Genomic DNA, 23,105 nt, shown 5'->3' on the forward strand with positions numbered 1-23,105 from the left:
CACTCTGTCTTTTTTGCCCGCCTCACCCAACTCTCTGACTCCACGCAGAACACTCACTTTCTCAGCCACACTTGATGAAAACATCACACGAGTCCTCCCACGCCGGCTCATGACTGGAGACCTGCTCCTCGCCGTCGGCCCTGCTCATACAGCCTCCTTTATCAGCACAATTTCCTTTTGTTTGTCTCAGTTTGTCCCACAGATTCTCTTTGTCAGGAAAAATTGTTATTCAGTTTTCTCTTTTGTTCATTAAAGCTTCAAAACTCCAGTCCAATACAAAGCCCTAATGAAAGGGCTGGTGATGGATTTTTTTTAATGTGTTTTCTCTCTGATCGTGATGCTGCACATAGTTGGTCTGTCATTGAAAATATCTATGTGGCACAGACATGCATATCGAGTCCCAAAGTCACATAAGAGCAGTGGGCAGCTGGCAGAGCCATAACAGAAAGCTGACAGTAGTGGAAATGAATACGTCATCCCGACACATGACTGCCCCTCTTCCTCTTTCACCCTTCATATCAACATTTTGTGGAGGCTGCAGGTTTGCAGGTTGTGTTTTTCTTCATTTTTTTCCCTACATGCATCGCTGCACCCGTAGCAGCCCACATGGTTGTCCTGCAGCCATCCACTCATCCCGGGCCAGCTCAGTGTTATCTTTGAAGTGACTTCAGAGAAACTGCTGGCTGGCCCTGGATGATACTGTGTATGGGCATTTCAATTTTTTTTTTTTTTATGCAGCTCCCTTCAATTTCTAACCCTCATGAACATGATGATAATTCTGTTGTTTAGGCATCTTTCAACCAAATAAAGGACGCCATCATTCCTCAGTTGATGGGCAGTAACTTGGCGCTGATTGCGTGCTTCTTGAGTGCAACACGCCGGCCGTTATTTTCCCGAATCAGGTTGTGCACACAGCATGCAGAAATGAGTCTGTCTCCGGTCAGGTTGCAGGGGTATTAGCACAGTCTGGCCTCTGATGCAGGCCAGCCACACGCGCACACACACACACACACACACACACACACACACAGATTGTCTTGCTGAGTTACATTATAAGAAGGTGATTGAATGCTGCTGCGTGATAAGACTGGAGTTTTAATGAAAGTCTGAGATGAGCAGGCGTGAAAAGAACCCTGTTGTTGAACCAGCGGCTTCACATTTTGCACACTCCTGTGCGTGCGACCGAGCAAACCAGGAGGATGAGCTCGTGATGACGGGGCCGCTTAGGAAGACTTTTAGAAATGCTTTGAAGATTAGGCATCGACTCTAAACTTGTTTGTCTGCTACTTTGTTTACATACTTTGTGAGATTTTTAAGCATTTCCTCCTTCCTTAAAAGACTGGCTCATGCACGTTGTTCCTCCATGCTTGTCTTTTTTTTTTTTCCCCCAGCCGGGTTCAGCATGTGTTGCTGTGGTTACCATCTCGCCACATCAGGGCGGCTTAACCTACACTGGCAAATTAGTAGGTGGAGATGAGCCGATGGAGAGCGGGGAACGGCAGGGCTGATGAGCTGTTTGGCAGTTTGAAGCCATGTCAGTGTAATCCAGAGCCATCGTAGCCACAGGGAATTTAGTGAATGTGTTCTTGAGTGTTGAAAGTTGCTTTACAGCTTCCATATGTTGTAATCTGGTTATATAAAAAGAAAAGGAGCAGGACTTACAACATGGAGCATATGATCACCAAAGTGCTTCCGATCAATATATTTACCGTAAAAGTGAATGTGTAAAAAAAATCCAGAGAATTAATATCCACTTCTTATGGGGCGTTTGGCCTCTTTATGTTAATTGTTTCAGTTTTATGGAAGGTTTTATATGTTGTCGCTGCTCTGCTCGACTTCCAGCAGCAAGCGGCCGCTCTCAGGAAAACACCGAGCGTCTGAGCGGCTCCACATCAGCCTGGCCCAAACTTTAGACGGCAGATGATAAGTGGGCGTACAAACTGGAGCGTTTAGCAGCGGAGGAGTAATGCCACGTCCAAAGTGGATGCGAAAGGAAAAGGGAATATTGGATTTTCCTTGGTCAGGTGGACAGAAATGCACATCAGAATGGGTTGATGCTCATTTTAGAGCAGGAATAAACTCTCTTAAGGCGTGGCTTTATTAAAGCTTTCCATTACGCACGGGTCCTCCTTTCACTGAGGATGTTCACGATTGTCTGGTACTGGAAAATCAGCCGTCAATGCTTTGGCCCCAGTGGGTTACTGGGTGGGGTCTTTGTGGATTGGGCTCACTTCCCACAGATCCCCTCAGATTGGGGCCCACTGCTGTCCCGCTGGGGGACTCTGCTCCTGCATGGGGACTGCTGTTGCCATGCAGGGGCTATGAATGGTCTACAAAAAAAAGATTTAGGAAGGTGGCAAGTGTTGATGTAACATCCGTGTGGATGCCAGGATGCAGATGCAGTGTTCCTCACATTACCGGTCAGCGGTAATGTTGTGGCTGCCACTTTTCTCAAAAAGGTTTGATCTACAGAACAGAAATGCATTTATTCCAGCAAAAGATGCTGGCTTATACTTCTTTTATGTGTCTTATAAGCCAAAGAGAAACCTCCCGAAAGATTAGCACCTTTTAAGTCTGCACGTTTGGACTTGAACTGTGATCAGCGTGGTCGCATCTCCTCTGCTTTACTTAGACTCGTGTTTGCCATTGCTGTGCCATTTCAATTTGAATGTGACAGACCAAATAATAGATGGCAGTGACACCATCTCCTGGTGTGTAGAAACATATTTAGCTTCCAGTCTCGACCTGCCAGCTTGTGTTGATTCTCCTCAGTGTTGCTGCAGTCTGTCAACAGTTTCAGGACTTTTTCCAGCTCTTGTGACTGAAGTCATTTGAGGAAAAGCACCCAGCTCAATAAAACAACCTCCAAACTGCAAATGTAGGGCAGAAATAGGTGTGAACTGCAATTATTAGAGTAAGCACTGAGGAATAGTGCATTATAGGCTGTTTGGATGGGCTGTCACTTTCATGGAAATGAATTTGAAATAAACACACAGTTCTTTGAAATGCTTCCCTCCTTGTTATTTAGTAAGTGATGGCATTTTCACAAGCCTCTGGCAGAAAGCCCGCAGTAACCGACTGTGCCAAACAGTAAGCAGACATCACCTGACTCTGACTCGCCCACATGAGGTGTCTCTGCTGCCTCTTTTAGGTGGTAAGCCAGCAGGTAAGTCTGCATATTTGTGTCATTGTAGAGTAAGACCGCTGCTTTGCATAGAAACGACAAAGCGCCTCGTCTTTGGTCATTACTGTAGTAGTGAGCTGGAAAAACCTAAAGTACTTCCACACACCACTTTCCTATGTTGTTTATGTTTATGCATTTAGCAGACGCTTTTATCCAAAGCGACTTACAAATGACTTTCTTAGAATATTTGGTGTGGTCTTTGTCCTCTCAGGACGGCTTTGCTAACGTACTTTAGTATGCACTTACCAGGGCGTAGATTAGGGCAAGCCGAAGCTAGGGCATCCTTACTACTTCTAAAGGTCTGATGCATCTGTCTTCACAGCCCCTGGTTTTGAAGTTACTGATATTCTGTTTGCCCACATTTGTTCGAACTTTGAAGAAAAAGTGGTTAATGGTTTCACGCGTCCCTTTCTTTTTATATCTGCTGGACCTCAATTGGCATCATTTGTTCCCTGAAGCTTTCTCCTGCAGAAAAGAAATGTATCTGAAATCTTTAGATGGTTCAAATTTCAGCTGAAAAACCAAGAATGGTCATGTTCTATCAGCATCTATTGGGCCAACACTTTGCAGGTGAGCGGCCTTGCCGTGTACACGAGCAGTCGTCCGTCTGGTTTCGTCTGCAGTGTCGAGCAGCAAGAAGTGACTAACGCTGAACTCTGTTGCCTGACTGAGATGCGGGATGCCAGTGGTGTTCATTGTGGCTGTGCAGTGCTGCGTGACGCTGTGCTGTGCAGCTGAATGCAGCTGGTTCGGGACAGTTTGGGCTGAGCAGTCGCTGACATGCTGAGGTGCAGCTGTCTCTCTGAAGCTCCGCTTTTTACAGCTCAATACCAGCAGCGGACGGGTGGCAGGAAGACGGAGGACGGACAAAAGGTTTGACTCATTCCTTCCATGCTCCCGTCCTACCCCTTCGCATTGTCCCCAGACAAAAAAATTTCCCACTTATCACCTTTTATAGCAGTGTTCTCCCACACTGTAAGAGAGATGCAGCTCCGACCCTCCAGGTAGTCTACAGGGAGGTCCACGCCTAATTAACCCACAGCCTTTTGACATCCTTCAAAGCATGTGGCCACCCGCTCTCCACTCTGGGTAACCATTGTGAGTTTTGGCCTCTACGCTCCCCCCCCTTTTACTCTTTGCACTGGTTATCTAACCGTTTAACGTGAAATGGTGGCCTGCAGCTTGAATACCACCTGGTTAGATCTCCTACGTGGTGGCAGCTTCCGGTTCTGTTCGGTTGGAGAACACAGGCTCTGGCTGTAGGCGGCTCAGGTTTAGGTGTGGTGTCGGTGTGGCTTTGTGGGACTATCTTTGTGTTTACCTTCGGGGACCACCTGTCTTGTTCCACATCAGGCCTGTTTAGACAGTTTCAGGCTGTAGAAACCAGCAGTGAATAATCTTTGGTGGTCTTTGTTTTCTTTTTCTTTGCTGTCACTGACTCACGGCCCCCCCCAACGGGCTCAGCCAGCAGCAGGTGAAGTGAGAGTTTGGCTCGGAGAGCAGACTCCAAATTCAAGTCATTATATTCTAACTATTATTTTTGTAACATTTCTTGGTAAGTACACCAGCCGTTAATATAAATAATAGGGCTGGGCAACGATTAAAATTCTTAATCTAATTAAACACATGATTTCCCTGATTAATTGCATTTGTACGCAAAATCCAAAAATGAATTCAAAAGTAGTGTAAAGCTTTTAGCATTTAGTTTTATTTTAAATGTACTGCCATATGAATGAAAGTGCCATAACATTTGTTGTGCTAACACACTTTTAACATCAGCATCTTTCTGTAGTTTTTATGTAGAAGCCTCGCTCCACTGTCTGTTTCCTTGAATGACTTGCTGCTATCAGTTGTGTGTTTTGCCTTTAAGTGATATTTTAGACTGGAACTACTACGCTGAGAAGACAATTCAACTTGGCAGAGTTTACAGATGACTTTGGTTCTGTCGACTCCGCCGTCTGGAAGAACTTTAAAATGAAAATGGCAGAGTAAAAGTTCCGTACCCTTCTCCATGTTTGGTGGATCCGCCGATTTCTTTCTTTTCCGGTTCTGCAGCAGACAGCAACAGACTTTTACAAAATAAAAGCCTGAGAGCAACAGACTTTTACAATAATAAAATAAATAATAAAACAGGGGTGGTTTGTGGCGTAGTGGGTTGAGCAGGCCCCGGTTCGAGTCCTGCATCGGACAGCCCTGTGCTGCATGTCGTTCCCCCTCTCCTTGCCCCCTGCTTCCTGTCTCTCTGAACTTTCCTATCCATTAAAGGCACAAAAGCCCTCCTCTCCCAATTTTTTTTTGTAAAACTTTTTTAATTAAAAATAAAGAAATAAAGAAATAAAAAGAAAACGTACGTTAATGCACGATAAAATATTGATTGGCGTTAAATAATTAACGAGTTATTATCGCGTTAACTCGCCCAGCTCTAATAAATAAACTGATTTACTTGAAGTTTAATGCCATAAAATGAATTTCAGGGCAACAAAGAGTAGAAAGGAGGCGGTTTCCTCCTGCACCACTTAAATCAAGCTGGCAGAGGAACTTCACGGGGAAACCGTAGCTGTTTCTCAGTGTTTTATTTAACAAGGAAAGGAGGTGGGAACAGAGATGCACAGACTCCGGGTAGCAATCAGGAACCGAGTTTGGGGAGAGATGCTTCCAACCATGCAGTCCCTTTCACAGCAGATGGTGGGACCGACACAGGTGCATCTGAGACAAATGAGCAAAATCCCAAACAGGAGGCTCGGCTGTTGCTCGAATAAATCCGTTGACTCACCTGCGCAGTTTTATTTTCCCTTTCTGTAACCAAACACTCCATGTCAGCATGTTTTTTTAATTACGCTATTCATGCAGAGGCTGAATGTCACTCACCAGAGACCAGCTCTGTGTTCTGTAAATAAAGTAAAAAGCAGGAACACCCCCATATCCAAGAGGCCCTAAAACTAAATTAATGGCCCACATTTTCTTCTAAGGTAGTCATGAAAACAATGAGAACAATTCAAGTTAACTTTGTGTTGTGTAACAACACGGTTGTAGTTTAGTGAGTGGGAATCGATCTCCCTTGAAGTTCTACGACTGCACGCGTTGTAGCTGAAATGATATTCAAACGGCAACATCTAACCTTAAATAAGGCCGACAGTGGCAGGCTTCAGCCCCATGACTGCTAAAAATACAGACCAAATGAGAAAGAAATTCATGCTACTTTGGTGAAAGAGTTTCATTGTAAAGGTTGCAAGAAAAAGCACGATACCATCAGAAAAAATGGAGTCCCAGGACGCTCCCTTTCTGTTTCCCTAACTCTCCTTTTCTTAGTCGCCAAAAAGAAAAACAAAGATCAATGGAGAGCTGAGGTGATTATCTTGGCACCGGTCCTCATAAACAGCCTTTAATATATAGCTTTTTTGTTGCTTAACTTGTTCGTACAGTGCAAAGTGACCCACTAGCTCTACAAAGCAGCCTAGCGTGTGATTTGTTATCTGTGTGATGCATCAGAGGATTGTCATGCTGGCGCTCTCAGAAGGCGCTGAGCTGCCAGACCTGGCTGCTGCATCGTCTCTGAGTGTATTCGTCTGCAACCTTGCATAACAAATCTTGTGCTTTCTGATGCTTCTCGCTGAGCTTCCTCAGTCTGGCTGTTGTTTCTGGCCCACTTTTATTTAACACATACTTAAATAAACTGATATTTTGTGTGCGTGTGTGATTTTTTTCACTGAGCATTATCAGTCCTACCAGAAAATGTCCAGATCTTTCTGCTGTCTTGTTTTTCCATATTTTTCAAGTTGATGACAATACACAAGGGACCTATGAACTAATGCTTACAGAGTTTATCGTCCCCTTGTGTTGACTTTTTAAACGTCACAAAACAAAGTGAAAATATCAGGAAGTATTTCCTCCTTCTATTCGGACAGTATTCAGTATTTTTCTGCTTTTCAAGATCTCATGTAAATATTATAAGACCATGTCATTTATGTATTTTGTGTACGTGCACATAAACATTTATCTATCCAGTAGCCGGGCAAATGTTTCTGATAAACTATCATGATAAACTATGCTGTAAGGCAATAATTGCCCTCACAGCGCTGTGGAACAGGTGCTTCCTGCTCGGTTTTACCTGCTTGCAACATCCAGATTTAGCGTGTTTGGCCTCCGGCAGCTTGTCTTTTTTTTTTTTTGTCAAGCGGAGCTCTGCCATGCTTGCACAACCGTCATGCCTCAAACTTTGCAGGTTGGCACGGTGCTTCCTCTAAACCGTTTTAGAATAAATTGTGTAAATTTGCAGTAGAGTGCGGTTAAGGACTTCCTGCGTTTCTTCGACTGGTCAGAGCCAGTGACCTCTGCTTTTTAAAGCATGTTTGACAAATGCAAGGCCTCTGATGTGGCTTCATGTTGACAAGACTTCTGCTCTAGCTCACAGGCTCTAATTTAGCCCTCTGCAAACCCACACTCACACACATCTGAATAAAAGACACATGGGCTTAAAGGTTACAAATCCAGCACAGCTTACGACACTGCAATATAAGCTATCCATGCTGAACTGAGGAGTAGCAAGAATGTGTCGCAGGCCTGTGGAGCCTGTCTGAGATCTTCCTGTCTGTCTCTCAGAGGGTAAACGCCACGCCCCTGGGGTCTGAGGACTATAGGAATTACAGGCCGTGCAAGAAAATTAGAAAGACGAGTTTAAAGACAGGAAGACTTGGATGACGCCATCCTTGTTTCCCTTACATTAGTGGGGAGTTCTGGAAACAAGGGGTTAGGGGAGAGGGGGGGAGCAAGGAAGAGGAGAAAAGAAGGGAGGCAGCTTAGGGGGGAAGTGTGAAGACGGGATGGTGGAAAGACAAGTGAAGAGAGAAAGAGGCAGAGAGGAGAACGAAAAGAAAGAGGCCATTAATTTAGTGCTGTGGGAGGGATCTGAAGGTTACTGAGCTCTCCCTGCCAGGCCCTCCTGGGTTGACTGATGCCTTTGTGAGGAGGCCAGGAACCACACACACACACACACACACACACAAACACACACTCATGTGCGCTCCAAGAAACTTTGGGTTGCGGCAGGCCAGTTTGAGCAAAAATCGACACACACACAAATACACACAGATGGTCATTAATGGGCTTCAAAGTGAGAGCAAAATGGGAAACCTTTATTTACTCTCCCTCCTGCTCATGCTTTGCTGTGATGTGTCTGAAGATGTGGTGTTTCTAACTGCTGTGGTGGAGAATGTATGGACCCTGTGTGTGTGTGTGTGTGAGAGAGTTGGCTCTCATTCTTTTTAAAAAATTTTGTTCGAATAATACCTTTTTTACAAGCGGCACTGACATTATATAAAGCCTTGTTTGAAAACCAAACTCTAACTCCGGAAAGTGAATCTAGTGTGTCAACCTTAGGCAAGGCAAGTTTTTTTGTATAGCACAATTCAACAACAAGGCGATTCAAAGTGCTTTACAGATACATTAAAACAGTAGAAATAAAAAGCACGATTTAAATTTTAAACGAAAGAAAATAAGAACAATAGATAAAATCAGTAGTTAAAATGTGATACAATGAATACACTCCTCAACAATTTAGCATTTTAGCATTGAAATGACCCATCAGGGCAGCAGGAAGAAGTTTGTCATGCACAGGAACACGTCATAACAGTTAAACTACAAGACAAATCCATAAAATGTTACTCCCGGTGTCCCCCATCCACATTTTTAAGTGACGAAAATAATCATTTCGAAGTCTCCAAGCTCATTAATCACTCCATTAAGCACGTTTTAACAAGACTAAAAGAGTCGGATTTAAATCCCAAAAGTACGTACGTTAGACATTCCTCCACTCAAACTTATGAACTGAAGGCTGCTTTTTTTTACCTAAACAAAATCACTGAATAACAAGAAAATAAAACTGATATATTCCACGTTTGGATTGAGGCTGCAATGTCAAGATTCTATAGTTGCTCTGTAGCCCCCCAAAACACAAATAATAGATATTTAAAGGGAAATGTCTTCAAAGTCGGCAGCAGTTATCAGTTAATTTTCTTAAGGTTGTTCCCAGTTAAATGGACTGAACAGTTTCCCACCTTCCACCAATGATTGCAGGACTTGTTGTTTCAGCCGTGCAGCACTTCTTCACATGAGCGACCCTGCCTTTAAATCACTTTACAGCATTTTCAGCCTGCCCAGAGTCCCAGAAAAGATTTTACTGCTGCAGTGAAACTTTGATAAAGAATCGCATCAAACAGAATTCTCAGCATGTGGCAGTGGTTTTCTCAGCTGGAAAACTGGAAACATCCTCCCCATCTGAGTTCAGTCTTCATCTCTTCTGCTGAATGTTGTTGTCGGAGTCGGGTTGGACAGGCTGTGTGCTTTTGTTTTACTCTGAGATGTGTATTTATGTGTGAATCTTATTGGTTAACCTGAATGTGGCTGATTAGCTCTGACCTCTCCTTCGACCTCTGTGCGTTCGCAGGTGTTCGGGGCAGCGCTGAGTGTTCCTGTGGGAGGAACCACTTCACGTGCGCGGTCAGTGCATTCGGGGAGTGTACCTGCATCCCCGCCCAGTGGCAGTGTGACGGAGACAACGACTGCGGGGACCACAGTGACGAGGACGGATGCAGTGAGTTTTTGTTCTTCCCTTCCCTCTGGCTCCCTTCTTCTCTCGTCTCTGATCTATCAAGGAAAAAAGAAAAATAATTCGACCAGGTGCTAGTGTCAGTTCACATCTGGTTGAGCTTTAGAACCAGTTTGGTCTTCCACAGCCGAACCACCTCGATTAAAAAGTAACTTCCAAAAATACTCTTTAAAGGGATAGTTTGCCTCTTTTGACATGAAGCTGTATGACATCCAATATTAGCAATATCATTTTTTTAATTTTCTTACCCCCTGCTGCGTCCTGTGAGCCGAGTTCCAGCCTCGTTTTGGCGTTGACGAAGGTAGTCCGGCTAGTTGGCTGGGGTCAAAACACCAAAATGAGGCTGGAACTCAGCTCACAGGACGCAGCAGGGGGTAAGAAAATCTTCATAAATAATATTGCTAATATGGGATGTCATACAGCTTCATGTCAAATAACGCAAACTATCCCTTTAAGCGCTCCGCTACTATTCTCTGATTTTCTGTTGAGGACCACAGTGCAGAGAGATGAGCTATCCTCACAGATCAATGTTGCAAACTGATGTCTTTATATCACAATTCCCCATTTACCAGCTCTGTTGTAAGCAGCAGTTGGTGTTTGCGAACGCTCTTTGCGGCACCAACCGACACTTTCAGGCATTCATTGTTTCTGAACTGATTTTCAATACATCTCTAGGCATCTCATAGAATAAGAGGAACACTGTTTCTCCACCACTACTTTGACTACATGTCCATGTTGAAGCTGTGTTGCAGCAGATTGGAGGGCATTCTGGATTTTGTAGCGTGGTGGTCACAGCATTTCAGTCTCCATCTCCTCACCTCCAACCCCTGACACCAGCAGTTCTTTCCTCTGGCCCAGCAAACAGTTGGTGCTACTGTTGCAGCAGTTTTCCTGGCGTTGAACCAGTACTTTGGCAGAGCGAACGTAAAGAAGTGGTTCGAAGTTCAGCACTGGATCCAAACCAGCACAATGAACCCACTTTGGTGTAAAAAGGCCAGTAAATGGCTTTCAGCTGAACTGTTATTAAAGTCCGCTAAAAAAACTAGTCAAACTTCATTCCTTGATATAATGGTTTTAGTGAGGCCAAAGCACTGAATTGTCCATATTTGTCTGTCCAGCTGCTCTCTGTTTACTTGGACACATACTTATACATTTCTAAGAGGGCAAACTTCTATGTGATTTATCTGAAGCTGCGTTTCAAGCACACAACACTCCTGGAATAGTCCACTGCAGGGACCTTAGACTAAACAAGCTACCGAGCAGATATTTTACATCCCAAAACGGCCCAAGATGCCCGATTCCCGTTTCAGGAGTCCCACATACCTGAACAGTTCTGATTGGTTGACTGGGCCTTTCTTTCTCAGCCATCTCAGAGCATGAGAAGGAGAGGTGATTTCACGAGCCCCCACATCTCAGCACAACATTTAGCTTGTATGTCTTCAGCTGAAGCACATTTCCTCCGATAAGATGACCACAAACTCAAACAGAGAGACCTGCGTATGTCCCACGTTTGCAGGGCTTTAGACCAACGTTGGACTGATCCAAAGGAACCTTTTCTGTTCTTCGAAAGAAGTCTGGGACTAAAAATAGCGAACGTTTTAGCTCAAACTTTGGCTCTAATTGTTGAGATGATTAGATATGTTTTATTTCAGGCTGCTCAGGTCAAATATGTTTTTCCACTAACACCTTTTTACAGTCGTCGGCCAAACTTCTCAATTGTTAAATGATGTATAAACACAAGCAGCTGTGCAACGCTCGTGTCCAGAGAAATTCTGAAACCTTAAAGAATCTTAAAAAGGTCTGCCTCAGACTCGCTGCATTATCCAGGATAACGGGACATTTGTGCTGTGGGTGATACTAAACTGGGAAGAAAGAAAAAGTGCTCGGCTGTTAATTGTCGTCATAGGGACACGTATAAAGAGATATTTGAATTCCAAAAATTGTACAAAAAACTAAATCGTCAGTTTTCCCCTGAATATAATTTGCGGGCCCCTTGAGCAAGGCATTAGACTTCCACTGGTTGTATTTAGCAGCTCCCTGGTGTGACCTGCGTGTCCTCTGAACATTTTTTGATGAAGATGAAAGTGTGCTGAGGTAGTTTTCCTGCATAAATAATGTAGAAAAGTTAGAAAAAAAGCTGCAGTAATTGAGCTCATATGGATCCCATCATCACCCAGTGAAACAGTGAATGGCTCACTGGTCAGGCAGGGTAGTATTTCTGGAGGTTTATGCCCCAAGCACAAAAAAAAAATATGCTTGAGTGACTTCTGGCACCGGATGAGTTTTGGCTGGAGGCGAGTCTTGGCAGCAGACGCAGACAGGAGTATTTTCCCCGCAGAGCATGTCAGTTTGTCAAGCGGAGGAGATCTTCGCTGCTCTTCTTTTACACTTTGTGTTTATTGACGGGAAAACGTCGATGCGAGGGTCTTCATTCGGCTGGCTGTAGGAGCAGACGCTGCCCTTTTGTTGGACACTTCCTCAGCCTCTTTTTAGAGGTGTGTGTGTGTGTGTGGTTGTGTGTGTGTGCATATGTGTCCTGATATCTCCCCCCCCATCACTCTTCCTCTGTCACATTAAGCCTGTTAGGGGGTTGGGAGAGGGGATGCTAAGTGTTATTGATCTGTGGCCAGTTGAATGTGTAGTGAGTCAGATTGCCACATATTGATCTGCGGTACGCTACTTCTTTAAAGGGAAGCATGGAGGCAGCTCACAGATATTAGAGCATATAGCTGGACCTTCCTAATCCATTAGTACGGTGCCATTGATCCTCTGCTTTATCGCTCTGTGATTGGACGATTGTTCTCTTGGACGCACTCCAGTCAATCATGTAACCGCAGTGCTCATGTCACAGGGATTCATTCTGATGTCGTGGGCAACCATTTAAAAAAAATACTCTTCCACTAATGTCCTGTCCTGCCACTGCATCATTTCTCACAGCAGAATGACCGTCAAATATTAATGGAACCGTTCAGCCTTACAGTTACAACACAGCGAATCTTTGAGTAAAGTGTGTGTGAGGCTGGAATTCCTCTGGGATCTGTAGGTTTGCCGTTTTTCTTTCTTTCACATGATCGGAAATGGGTGATTTTTGGAATTACCGATGGGTAATGGAATGATCAATTGAGTTTGCATTAGTTGTGGGAAATTCTCGTAGCCCCGAGAGAATCAAGATGGATGAGATGTGTCTCAAAATGAGAATGAAGTTCTGCTCCCAGCTTGTTGTTTTCCGGTTTCCTGCTTCATCAGACCATTGCTTTTTCCTCCACAGCTCGTTATAGACTTTCACTTTTTACATTTTTGAGCCCACGTTAAGTATTATTCTGTGCAGCGTGCAACGAGGGGTGTGCAAATACGCACAGTACTGATTTATTTTAAAACATGAGCCAAAAAGGAGAAAAAAAAGACTTTGTAATGGACCAAAAGTAAGCAGGAGCTGGATAATGCAGCTTCTTTGCAGCCATGCAGTTAAATCTCTCTTTAGAATGGGTAGTGATGTGCACTGTATGTTTATGTATCACCTTGAAAAGGAGAAATAAGAGCAGCGATTTATTGAAATTCGCAAACAGGGAAAAAATGAGAGTTTGTGCAATTCTAATGAGACTTAAAAGTCAATATTTGATATAACCACCTTTATTTTTTAACACCCAGCCTGGACTTTCTTAAACAAGCTCTCCAGTGATTTATGAAAGATGTCTCCAGGCTTCTTGAAGGACATTCAGAGTTGTAAGTGTAGAATAAGTGAAGAAATGGCGGTGGCTGTGCTCAGCTGGTAGAACTGGAAGTGTGTTCACACTGTGGCGATCAGGATCCCTTAAAAGATTACGAGACAATCCACCTTTTCTGCAGCTCCAAAGATCGGGTCAGGATAAGTTCACCAGAGAAACTCGCCCTAAATATCAGACACATTCCGATGTGTTCTTTTGATTTTTAAAGGTTTTGAGTTTGGTTCCCTGAGAATTATCCAGTAAAGACAATTTGTGTGTTTTTTTGCTTTTTGAAATGGAAAGAAATTGTACATAAGTGTGTGTGTGTGGCCCATTGAAGAGAATCAAGTCCCACGTGACTTCTGTGACGCTGATTGAATTAAGCGAGTCCAATCGTGAAAACTGAGGAGTGAAATTTTATGGTTCTTAACAAACGTTCTTTAAACACAACGAAGAATTGAATTGGCGCAGGCACGGTTTCAATGCGGAGAGGACAGAGAGCGGTTTCCACGATTCCGATCAGTGTGTGTGTGACCGTGAGAATATCCCATCACAATGAACGCACACAGAGAGACACAGAGGGCCGCGTCTTTTCTGCTCAATCCCAGCAGTGTAGTATGTGGCGTCCAGACTTTGTTTGAACTGTAACGTATTTATCATTTCTACCAATTTAACAATCTCCAGACAAGGCGCAACTGTTTTGGATCACCCCTGGAGGAATGCGTGTGCTTCTGAGAGAGTGTGTGGAACTCTGGAGGATGGGAGCAGAGGCCGACTGTCTATGAAGGTCTAATTACAACGTGGAAGTTGTGTTGTTTAGAGCTCTGTGTGTGTGTGTGTGTGTGTGTCTCTTAAGTGAGTGTTTGTGCTGATGTCTTCTGGTTGCGTTCCCCCAGATAAAGTTTCATAGCTGTACAGAGACCAGAAAAGGGAGTGGAGAAGAGTCGATGAGGGAGCACGTAAAAATGTTCGTGTGTGTGTGTGTGTGTGTGTGTGTGTGTGTAGAATGGTGATGTTCTGCTGGAGCAGCTGTAGGAAATGGACTTTACAGCCATGTGTTCTCCTCTTCACCTCCTTTAACATCAGCCTGTTTGAAGTGGACCACACTGGGTGGAGGGGGAGGTCTTTGCTGGGAGCATAAATCTGTCCTCCTCGGGAAAACATTTGGAGGTTAAAGGCTCGTACCGGCCAGTTTCCAGGATTTGCAGCTTTACTGTAACTCGTATTTTGCTCACATTTCCCCATCCTAAAGAATCTTTTTGAATGAATTGCTGTGTGATTTCGTGTTGCCCTCCTGACTTTGGAGTCCATACATATTAGGTGTAATTTTGTAGTGTCTCCAGTTGCATTCTCTCTTGGTGGTAATGCAGTTAGAGGGAGGATTGTGGCCAAATGAGCATGGAGGGCTGCCCCATCCCAGCTGACTGAGGTTCAGCTGATAATAAAATGGTGGGGTGTGGGAGTTGTTGTACTTTGTCATGAACTTAATGCATATGCTTATATTTTCAGACATTGTTATGAGATTAGAAGCAACACAATACCTTGATTCGAGTCATTGTCGGATGTTTTATGGCTCCTTTTTTACTGGATCGGCCACAGCGTGCCTCTGTGATCTTTCTGTAGTGCAGATCCAAAGTCCCCCTCTCTGTACGTGAAGCAGTGAGGGCCAGAGAAGGACCGTCCTGCACAGAGAGTCGTTGCTACGCTTTTCAGTAGTTACTTTTTTTTTTAAAGAAAAAACTGGGCTATAAACTTCTGAAATACCTAAATATATCTGTGATTTAAAAAGGCAACTAATAGTCAACTGTTAGCTTTAAATTTCACCTGCTGGTTCACAAAGAAAAGATTCCATCGAGGGCAGTCCTACTAGACTGTAAGATTATTTGGCAATTATACCTCTTACAGACGGCATGTTTATTGCCTAAAGTCCAGTATTTAATGCTTGTCTGACAACACATGTGCTCATGCACAATGCTGACAAAGAATATAAAGTTCTGCCATAATAGGAAGATATTTAGTTGCCAGGTGTGACTGCCACCATGTTTATAAGCTGGCCTCTCTCATCTGTAGCTGAGGAGGCTGATCGGTCCTCTTTCAACCGGAAAATTTCTGGTTTGATTCTTAACTTAACCAGTCTACATGTGGATTAATCTGTGGCCAAGATCCTGACCTCCATGTTGCCCCCCCCCCGGTGTGTCCCTCTCTTGTAAGTTGCTTTTAGATGGCGTTTGAGAAATGATTATGATGTAATGCAGTGTTTCGCAGTTAATTCGACAAGTCTCTGCCAGATTTGATATGAACTCTACAAACTGTATTTAACAATCTGAACATATATGCACAAGAGGAGCTGCGATAAAACGGCCCCGTGCTGATCTGCTCTCTTCTAGAGTTTTGTGCATTTATCTAAGTCCAAGATGAGACACTGCAGCACGTTTTAAAATAAGCTTTCCTTGACATTACTGACCAGAGTAACTTTCTTTAGTGAAACGTTGCATCTGAACAAATGTTGCGTCAGTATTTCCGATTCTTTCAAATGATTTCAGTTGGTGGTGCAGCTCGAGGAACCTTTTAAGATCTGATCTAGTTAATAATAGATTTATGCCTTTTTTAAGGTTTGAAAGCAGGTGCAACTCTCTGAAGTTGTCATGGCTGCAAATATTTCCTCAGATTGTCAAAGGTAAATTAGATACCGTTTACATGGCTACATCTTTTTAGCTTGAATGTGGACATACCCTGCAACGAACATTTACTCCGGGGTTGTTGGATGGCGTTCTGTCGTGGTCCAGCAGATGTTGACCCAAGCTTACATTTGTGCTAGACATCCCTGCACTCTTTTCCTCTGTATTCCAGCTGTGTTAACAGATTTCTTGTTTATTTGAACAGTTTGCAGACAAACCCAGTCTCGCTGTCTGAAACTCATTGGGGCTATCTCAGAGTTCATGACGGTGTTTTCGGTTTGGAAGATGATGTTCAAACCCTGCACCACAACCCAAACAGAGTAAATCAAAGAAAGAAGATGTGAAATGATCGACAGTGCTGGCAACAATCATTGAAATGAGTGTTTTACACAAAAAGATGAAGAAAAAAATGAGATGTTAAGGAGCGTGACTGAAATGAAACGCATGTTTATGACAGAACTGAGATCATCAGAAGCAAATCGGTTTCCTCGCCTCACCAGTTGAAGTGCTTGTTACTGGTCCACACATCTCAAGGACAGGAGACTAATTAGCTTTGATGGAATTTAATGAAGACATAACTCACAGGCGTTTCATCAAATTAATGAACCCCCCCCCCCATTGTACACAGCTCTGCATAGCAAACAGGCCCACTTTATTACATCTGATTGCAGGCCAAACATATGAGCTGTGAGACGCGGCCACGAAGCCTTGCTCCATTAGAGGAGTACATGTTTATGCTCTTGGCAGTATGCTCCACATCCATAAACCGCCATAAGGAGAGTGAAGCACTGCGTGCTGCTTGTGAGGAGCTGCTTCTGACAGAAATTGTCGTAAAGGACTGTTGTGTTGAAGGTTGGGCAGCTCGGACTGAAAATGAAGGACAGAAAGACGTCTGCTTTGTTTTGTTGTCGGAGCTTTCAGCCAAATCTCTCATCACTCTCTTCATAATCCACCTTGCTCAAACTCCTCAGTACGTGCTTGTGTTGAGAGTCCCAGTTTTGTGTTGAAAGAAAAGCCGAAGCAAAATGTGAATGCAAGATTATTTAAGCTCTGAAATGGAGTAACCTCTTTAAACGTGATCCTTTTGTAGTTTTAGCCTTCTTTACCTTTCACCCGCTCGCTTGTCGTGCCCCAAAAAGTGAAATCACGTTCAAAGGATCGAGCAAGTTTTAACCCAGCGGACTCCGGCCATCTTGTTTTTCTTTACATTACATTACAATACATTGCATTACATTACGGTCAGTTTGCAGACGCTTTTATCCAAAGCGACTTACAATAAGTGTGTTCCACATCGGTAGGCAAAAGAACTTCAGGTCACAAGAAATCATAAGTGCATTTCCTCCATATGAAGGAGCTGTTCCTTCCACTGCCCTGTAGGCCAGCACCAGAGTCTGAAACTGGTCGGTGAGGAAGGGGCGAATCCTCCGGATGTTGTAGAGGAGGAATCGGCAGGAACGGGTCACTGATGCGATGTTTGGCGAGAACGACAGCTGGTCGTCCAGGGTCACACCCAGTGTTTACGATAAGAGTTCTTCAGCCCCTTCCCATCCCAGGTCATTTTACCCAAACCGCCTATCCGAGCGCACACCCCAAAGATCCACAGAGCTGATCTGGAACTGTCGGGGAGTAAATGCTTGATGGTGGTCTCTTATTTGAAAGCTAAACATTTTTTTTCCAAACAGTTATTGTAACCACTGTAAGTGGAAGAAAAATATGTATGCTGCCAATCTTTGAAAATGCCTGACTTCTAATCAAAGTTCATGCTTATTTTGATGCAGTGTTTGGGACTGTAACCGCACCGCTTTTCATTAGAGATCGCGGTACAATAGAAGAGGCTGATTGTTTTGCACAGACTTTGAGTTCCTCTCTGCCATCTCCCGCCATGTTTGCCCTTTTTGTTCGACATGAAGAGAAAGTGGACGGTATGATTTAGCTTTTTAAGCAGTGCTGGGCAACTTAACTTGAATTGCTTTGACTATGTTGTGTATTCTATTTAAAAAGTCTCTGGGAGCTCGTGAACTCTCTTCCTCACAGACAAATGTGCCTCAAAATTTCAAAAAGAATTCATTTAAAATGATGGGATTTGCTCGAGCCTTTTATTTGTCATCCCTATGCATACTGCTTTAAAAGAAATCATTATCTTGGTTCTTTATAGCACAATAACATCTTAATTTATGTGATAAGGGGAATAAAATGGAGAATATATGCAGCGTTTAGGTTTATGTAATTGATCACCACAGCGAGGTGCTGGAAAATCTTGAAAATTCACTTTGAAAATGGCTTGAATTTGACTGAGAAAAGGATAAGAACCTTGTACATACTATATGTTCATCTGAATTTAACAATTTTTTGTAAACCGATGCTGCTTGATGACTGTATTTGTGAGTTTTTAAAGGGAAATAGGGTCAGACTGTCTCATGTCTTACGAAGGTGTGATCCAAATTGGTAACAGAACAAAAAGGTTTTCCTAAAGGTATGTCCACAGATGTTTCACCGTTTTCCTCCGCAGATTTCTCATTGTCACAAATGCATCCTTCGAGTCCTGCCAACTCAACCTATGAGAGGATAAGTTAAAGATTAAGCAGCTCCAGGCTGATTGGAAAAGATAAGACAGCAGGAGTTTATTAAAGAAACTATTCTGTTTTTGGATGAAAGGTGGACAGAACTGGATTGTCGGTACCTTTTTAGAGTTGTGTTTCCTCATATTGGCACTTCTGAACACAACAAAGATGCTGGCCTTTTTTATGGGTCAAGACATGAAAGGATGATAAAAAAGCCAGCTGAGGCATTGTAGATGTGTTCATGATCTGGCCTTAACGCTCTGCTGAAACCCTGGCACTTTGAGTCTGACTTATATTTCTGACTCCTCTCGTGTCTTATCTGGCGCTAAGTTTTGCTGACCTCCTCCTCCTCCTCCCTTCCTGGTTCAGAGCAATACAATTAATCAACACGCACTGGAAGAGGAAGCTCAGTAACCGCGGCGTATAAGTCGATATTTTCTGTTACCCTCCCACCTCATCCTCAAGGTCATCCTCCAGATTATTTCCCTCTCTCTGCTTTTCATTTGCAGCTTGCCCACACCGTTAAAGCCCTGCTGAGTTGAAAGCAGTTGAGGCTGTGGAAAGAGTAAATTATTTGGGTTTGGCGAGGAGACGGGCGCACAGGAGATACCCGAAATGAAAAGGGAAATTCTCTGTTGTGTGTGATTGAAAGCGCTGCATGAGGCTTGGGTTTTCTGTCGGCTCACAGAGGTCTGTGAGGTTTGGGAGACGGGTGTGTACCGACAGCTCAAACACTCACAGGTATATAGAGATATTTGCTACACTAACTGGTGACGACACTCCTTTGGAAGTATTTCAGTATAACTGAGGGAGAACTGGCGCTCCAGGTGGTGTTATGTTTATCATATTCATGAGAGGAATGTGTTTGAACTACTCACTTACTTGAATCAGTGGCTCGGTGACTGGATGTTCTGGAAGTTTCCCTGCTTAAGTGACTTTGAAGTCAAACTGTCTTCATTTTATTTTTTTATCAGACCTTATGTACCCTTTTCTCGCCCTGAAATGGAGTTCAGTCTGAGCTAATCCTTCCATCTAAAGATTAGCCAAGGACTGAATTAAACTAAAGCCTTGTGAATATTGCAGGTCATAATTTCAATTTAATGCCTCATTCGTGGTAATCTGCTGACAGAAATCTTTTCATTAATATTCATCGAATAATTTAGAAAGTTTTAGAAAATCCTATTTAACTTGCCGATTCATTTCAGGCTCAATCATCAATTCTTGAAAAAAAAAAATGGATTTAAAAACTATTTAGTATAAATTTTTACAAATCATCTGATAAATATAATCCCTATTTTACATCAGGAATTAAGACGATATCAGTGAAAACAGGGAACAACCTTTTTTTTTATTGTTTCAGCTCCTCATACCGTGGAGATTTGGGCTGTTCGTGACACAGATTTCAAGCAAAAAAAAATAAATGGATTGAACTCATGAACCTTTAAACTTGATAATTAAACTTATGAACGAGCATCTTCAGAAATTCCATATATGTTTTCCCCCTTTCACAATCTTTAAGATATGAGCTGAAGTGGATCAGCTGGAAAAACACTTTCTCTTTGCTTGAATAGGTCAGTAACATAATGTGATAATAATTACGACTATTGACCTTTTTTTTTTTTTTTTTTGTGTGAAAAGCTTTATCTATTTAACATTGATTTTCTTAGAAACCAAAGTCCCTGATCTTGTCGTGCTGTTCCCATCATGGGTGCTATGTAATTGACCGTCTTATCTGGACTGAATCTGCAGTAAAAGTCCCGCAGACAAGACTTTTTCAATATAAAAATATACACACCAGAGCTTAAGTTCTCCACGTTACAGGAACTCCAGTTACAGGTTTCCATCTATGGTTTTTATGTGCATTTTTTTGAGTCTTGCATCAACAAAAAGTTGACTGGATTGGTGAAAATTGAAATAACTTTCTCGGTGGTGTTTTGCCTGTTTAGAGAAAGAGTGGATGCACACCAGGGCCGACGGAAACGAGTCTCGGTTCTCACGTAGCGAGCGCGTTACTCCTGAGTGCTCACATTAAAAACTCAGCAGATTGATTGTGCAGTCTGGAGCGATTCGGCAGATCAAAGCTCAGTCCTACTGACATGAAAGAATAAACTCGGCTTGCATATTGCAGAGAGAAATGGTCGTGTTTGTGCCTTCTTCCTGTTTCCTGTTAGCATTTTACTTTGCTGTTTGTTGCAGTCATGTGGAACACAGCTTATACCGCCGCATTCCACACAGGCCAATATATTCACTGCATACTCGGCGGGCAAAGGAACGTGACATGCATTCAGCGCTACTTTAGACCTCGATGGAAACGCATCTATTGAATGTTTCAAGCTTTTGATCGGATCCGTCCCCTTTTGAATTTTGAAACCAGTCCCCAGAACGAGCGAGGAATGACCACTGTGTCCTTTCAGCAGATGTCTAAAACTAAAACCGGTTCTCACAAGGGCAGCGGCACAAATTCGCACAAATATGAACCTCCAGGAAAGAAGTACCCCCTCGGTTCTTTAATCCACCACTGTTGGCAGGTTTCAGCCAATCGCAGAGCAACTGTGTCCACGGGAGCTGAGCCCATCTGAAAGCAGGAGCAGAGAAGATTATGACCCCATTCCCTCCTTCTCTCCGTGCCCCTTCATCTTTCCGTCCTTCTGCTCTCTGACCGCAGGAAACCAGCACACCCAACTCACTTTTCTTCTTCCCCAAGACTTTTTCATTCGTTTCTCACTATGTGGTTGAAAATCTTCCTGCTCTCCTTCTCTTTCGCCTTGTTGTTTCAGGGTCCCATCTCTCTTTCTGCTGCAGCATTCGACCGCAGTTGTTTGGACACATTAGCATAATCCCCTTCTCTCTTTATATATCCGACGCTTGCTCAGCCCTTTCCTCCACCTCCCTCTTAAATATTTACTTCCCACTCAGTAAAGCAGCCGGGCACACTTGTTCACACAGAGGAGGACATGATTAGAGGCCGATTGAGGGCAGAGAAAGGGACACAAGTAAAAAGAGAAACAAAGAGGTTGTTAGCCCGAGACCTGGCTTTATTGTCTTTGTAAATACTGCACAGATTTTTTTTTTTAGTCACTTTTCAAGGCTATGGCTAATTAGATGCAGCCCAGAAAATGGCGTTAAGCCCTCCACTTATTTTTAAGCTTTGAATTCTCTTCACATGTGCAAACTTGGATGTTAGAATCGGCCACGCAAGCCTTGTATCAACATTTGTTGGTATGACACGTTGACTTTGGCAGCAAATATTTCACCTGTGGCAGCTTTATTGCTCGGAATCACTGTGTTGTTACGCCAGAAGCTGTGAGAAAAAGAGGGTGTCGTCATTCCTGGACTAATCTTTGTTGTATGCAGCCTAAAGCTGTTAGCGTACCTCTTAAACCCAACACAGTAGCAACTTCAAGCTTCTGTATTTCCCAGTGATTTACATTTACATGCACAGCGCTATTCTTTAGACCTTACTCTGAATAAGACACCGGCATGTAAACTGCCTTTTCTGATTACTTTAGGCCAAGTAAGTTGATATTTGCAGTAAGCAGTAATCAAATTAAGCCATGTGGAGTAGACATGAATGTGCCTTTATCACAATAGTAAGTCCAACCAGAGCTAGAGCTGCGTTCAGTGTAGCTTTGAATTGGGAAGTTGGAAGTTGGCGTCACGTCGTTTTTTAAAAATGATTAATTTATACATTTTATTTTACTGAAGAAATAAATTAGATGAAATGATCTGAAACCATTTCATCCATGTCCTATTGGAGAAAGAAGAGGTTTTCTTGGTTTTCTTGGTAAGCTGCCTTTGTAGAGAACGATAGAGAAGTTGCAGTTGACAAACCTTACCCAAGGAAATGAGACTTTTGATGCAGCTTTCTTTGGTTTTTCAAGGTTGGAAGAATACAATTCTGAGTTGCCGTAATCATAAAAAAAAGCATCACCAGCTCCTGCAGAGTCGGTGTTCATCAGGGTAAAGCTCTGTTTGAACAAGTATGGATTTAATCAAGTTTTTGGATGGGCGTGAACCTCGCAGTGGCTTCGGGGAACATAGTGTGGACACGAGTCATTATCAGAATGAGAATATGAGTAGAATATTTTATATGGAACTCCATTAACAGAATGAGCTGGAATATCGCTGTGCAGTTGATGGTTAGCTTAGCTCTTTCTGGTACAATACTGATGTGATATGGTGTCATTCCCTCTAAAAAAGTTGTTCACATGATGCCACCTTTCCAGTTTCTGCAAAGCATTCCCGATATCACAAAATCTTTGTCTTTGTCTCTCAGCAAAGTCTGTTTGCCCATCATTGTGACAGTCGGGATCAATTTTGCATGTTAACAGACCCTTTGGAGCTCAGGGGTCACCCAAAGCATAAAGCCCAGGA

The 23,105-nt window shown here is 43.2% G+C and overlaps 1 protein-coding gene across 4 annotated transcripts in view; it reads left to right on the plus strand.

Annotated features, from left to right (window-relative positions):
- The window catches only part of lrp4 (low density lipoprotein receptor-related protein 4), a 124,273-nt gene that overhangs the window by 38,520 nt on the left and 62,648 nt on the right, over positions 1 to 23,105 (plus strand). For all 4 annotated transcript variants that reach the window (XM_075466705.1, XM_075466714.1, XM_075466722.1 and 1 more), the window contains exon 2: positions 9,627 to 9,773. In XM_075466705.1, the coding sequence (XP_075322820.1) occupies positions 9,627 to 9,773 (147 nt within the window). The remainder of the gene's footprint in view (positions 1 to 9,626; positions 9,774 to 23,105) is intronic.

Source organism: Odontesthes bonariensis, chromosome 1, assembly GCF_027942865.1.
Source record: "Odontesthes bonariensis isolate fOdoBon6 chromosome 1, fOdoBon6.hap1, whole genome shotgun sequence".
Taxonomy (NCBI): Eukaryota; Metazoa; Chordata; class Actinopteri; order Atheriniformes; family Atherinopsidae; genus Odontesthes; species Odontesthes bonariensis.